This window comes from Castanea sativa, chromosome 1 (assembly GCF_040712315.1).
Source record: "Castanea sativa cultivar Marrone di Chiusa Pesio chromosome 1, ASM4071231v1".
NCBI classification, from domain to species: domain Eukaryota; kingdom Viridiplantae; phylum Streptophyta; class Magnoliopsida; order Fagales; family Fagaceae; genus Castanea; species Castanea sativa.
Genome location: NC_134013.1, coordinates 73,478,936 through 73,482,035, shown reverse-complemented (window position 1 = coordinate 73,482,035; position 3,100 = coordinate 73,478,936). Strand labels below are relative to the sequence as shown.

Sequence of the window (3,100 nt, the reverse complement as noted above, 5' to 3'; positions counted from 1 at the left end):
AATTGATTGCCATGGCTCTTTTATCTACATGCATCTTTATTTCATAGATTTGACATGACGGTAAATTTTTTGCAGTGGCTTTTGATATGTCTAACTTGGATATTCTGTGTAACTACTAACCATTCCCATGATTTAGCAAAAGAAAAGAAAAAGAAAAAAAGACCATTCCCATGAGGAGTTTATGAATGAATTACTTAATTTGAATTATATGAATTAAAATGCAAATATAAATCATTATAAAATATTCACTTCCATTACACTCCTAAAAGCAACATATAGCAATATTGAATTTTACACCAGAAACGTTGTCACGTTTAACAAAGAAGAAACATAAAACATAAGAGACACATAAAACATAAGAGACGCTAGTCATATTCTATTATACAGTCACTCTTGCACACGACAAACTAAGAAATACATTCACGCATTGAGCATAATTGCATTATTGAAATGTGTGATCATCTATCAACGTCGGGAGAGGGCCATGGCGGATAACAGGATTAGCAGTATAAACACAACAACGGCTCCAAAGGATCCGATCAAAGAGCCAGAAGTGCGCTGGCAGAATGAGTTGAACTGTTGGCAAATGGCAAACCAATTTGTCTTAGTATTCCCCTTGTGTGCTAAGTATACAATAGCTGCTGCTGCAGATGCTCCAGCGGTTAAAAGAGCTAGCATTACCTACACAAAAGGTGAAAATATCCCATAAGAGAACTTATCAATTTTAAAGATATTGATACATCGTCCTTTTTGACAGAAAAGTACTTCCAAAATACACAAGGCGAGTATTTTATGAAGTAACATGTGATGTTACAAAATGGAACCATATGATTGTCATATTCCTCTAAAGTGCTTCCAAGATACTATCTCAATGGTGACTAAAAAAATTACATTTTTTATTTTTCTTGGATCACTAACAATTTAGGACTAAACAGAGCAGTACATATTTCCTTGGAATTAAGCTTCTTCTAGGCATTTTGTGATTGCCAAATTGTTACTTAGCCATGTGAATATTGTATAGAATCTCGAAGAATTTACCGTATCAAAGAAAATCAAGGGAATTCTACTTCTTTGCGCACTGCTGCTCAGGATGTGGAAGACAGAAAGGGGGAGAGAAAGAACCAGATAAGCACTTACAATGGAATTCGCAACCACAAAAAACCTGTTCCAATAGACACAGTTAACATAAGACTGAGTTAGAACTTTTTAAAATTAAGGGATCAAAATCAAACCAACCTATATTTTGAGAACCAAAAATGCAATTTACCCTATAAAATAACAAGCATATTGTTACAAATAAAAAGTACTTTATGGTCAGGAAGACAAGACATACGTAAACGTTGGAAGATCTTTAAACTCAGCCCTGAACCGAGTGAACCGGGTAACAAAAGGAAGTGTTTCGTTAGTTGTTCCCATGGCTATAGCACTTCCTAGGGTACCCAGAACTGCAACTAGCCTAAGAATGAAATCTAGGATGGACACCCCTCTATTCATGCCAACCCTTGGCTTAGAAATCTTACCATCACCAATCACAATAGCACCGGAGTTCATCTTTGCTTAGAAACTAGCTTGGTGCTAAAATTCAAAACTTTTGAAGGGGTTTTGAAGGGCTTTGAGTTTGAGTTGAATGTGTGCACTGGAAAGGGAAATGGAAAGGGTATTTATATATCCATGCAAGCTCTTATATTCCACCATGCAAAGCTTTCAAAAGGTGTAGTAGGTTTGTTGGACTACAGTGCTGGCTGGAAAGTAGAAGCTCCACTATTATATGTTTAATTGACTGGGCAATCAGCACAACTTTTTGGGGAGACTTATGTTTAAAATGATATGTTTAGGATACAATTCAGCCCAAAAAAAAAAAAAAAAGTCTTAGAGTATATTTTTTTTAAGAAAATGTTAAAAAGCTAATGTCAAATTTGTAATAAAAGATTTACAAATTAAAGTAACATATTGAATTTGATAAGTGCTACTTAACAATGTAATAAATAAATTTCTTAATTACTATATGCAATGTTTTAAAAGTTGATGCATCAATTTATAAGAATTAAATAGTAAAAATTGTAGTAACTATATTATTACTTCAAAAAATTAAATTTTTCTAACTATTGTTAACGGACTAAAATGATTTATTGTGATTGGTGAATGATGGAAAGTAATATTAGTTACAAACACATGTAAAAATGATGTTACTCTTACGTAATAAGATATGAAAAAAAAAATAGTATTCTTAACATTGATCTGTGCTAAATCAAGCCAGGCGTCATCTGAGGTTGACATAACTGCATGCATAGCTTCACCATCCTAACTAAAGCTGATTTTAGGGTTATTTTAATAAATACTTACCCATACTTGCTCTATTTGATACTATTTTTTTTATGCTAAAGCACGAGGCCACCACCTAAACTTCCAACTCCACAAAACCATAGGCCCCAAAATTAGAGGGACAAAATGACTAATAGAAATAAAGAGGATAAGAGGATCCCCTGATAAGCCCAAGTGAAGAACCGAAACCTTCTCATTTTACAACCACAAAGACGTGTTTATGTTTATAATTGGAGGAAGCTTCGTAACACGGGGCAGTTAGCTAGACATCTAGGGCAGCTCAATCTTAAAAACATATGGAGGTTGAGTTGGTGTATGATTATCTCTATTATCTAACATTTAACCAATCCACTTAGCAGCAAAGAGTAGAATACCTCAGCGGTTGATTGGTTGGCTTGGCTACACGCCTCTATTAACATATTCTTGCTGTGTACAATATTAATGGATATTGAAATTAAGGCCAGGGTGGCTGCTACTGAATGAAACCCACATGATCTTGAGCAATCTGATTTGGCCACTAGGCACTAGAAGTGCTTCTTGTAAAAATGAAAACAACCTGGCTAATTTGTTTAATTTAAGGATTTAATTAAGACAATCAACATTAAGCCTCCGTTTGGGAAGCGCGTTTTGTGTTTCTTAGCAGTGCGTTTTTTTTAGTGGGTCTCATGCACTGTTCACAGGACCCACAAAATATTTTTTTTTATTTAAAAAAACAACTTTAAAATTGGGTCTCATGACACTATTCACACATTTAAAAATTATTTTGTTACAGTATTTT

At 34.1% G+C, this 3,100-nt stretch overlaps 1 protein-coding gene across 1 annotated transcript; it reads right to left on the bottom strand.

Moving 5' to 3' along the window:
* Nucleotides 1-254: 254 nt before the first annotated feature.
* Nucleotides 255-1,607, bottom strand: LOC142638907 (casparian strip membrane protein 3). Its single transcript, XM_075812984.1, has 3 exons — nt 1,334-1,607; nt 1,039-1,162; nt 255-681 (listed from the first exon to the last, which is right to left on the bottom strand). Exons 1-3 carry the CDS (start codon nt 1,549-1,551, stop codon nt 466-468), a joined length of 558 nt encoding a protein of 185 aa, XP_075669099.1. The 5' UTR covers nt 1,552-1,607; the 3' UTR covers nt 255-465.
* Between the last annotated feature and the right edge of the window lie 1,493 nt (nt 1,608-3,100).

Excerpts from the sequence above, each read along its gene's own strand:
- LOC142638907 (XM_075812984.1), bottom strand. The coding sequence starts at position 1,551 with ATGAACTCCGGTGCTATTGTGATTGGTGATGGTAAGATTTCTAAGCCA. Across the intron at positions 1,163-1,333 it reads AAAGATCTTCCAACGTTTAC|GTTTTTTGTGGTTGCGAATT; the intron begins GTATGTCTTGTC and ends CTATTGGAACAG. Across the intron at positions 682-1,038 it reads CCTTGATTTTCTTTGATACG|GTAATGCTAGCTCTTTTAAC; the intron begins GTAAATTCTTCG and ends CCTTTTGTGTAG.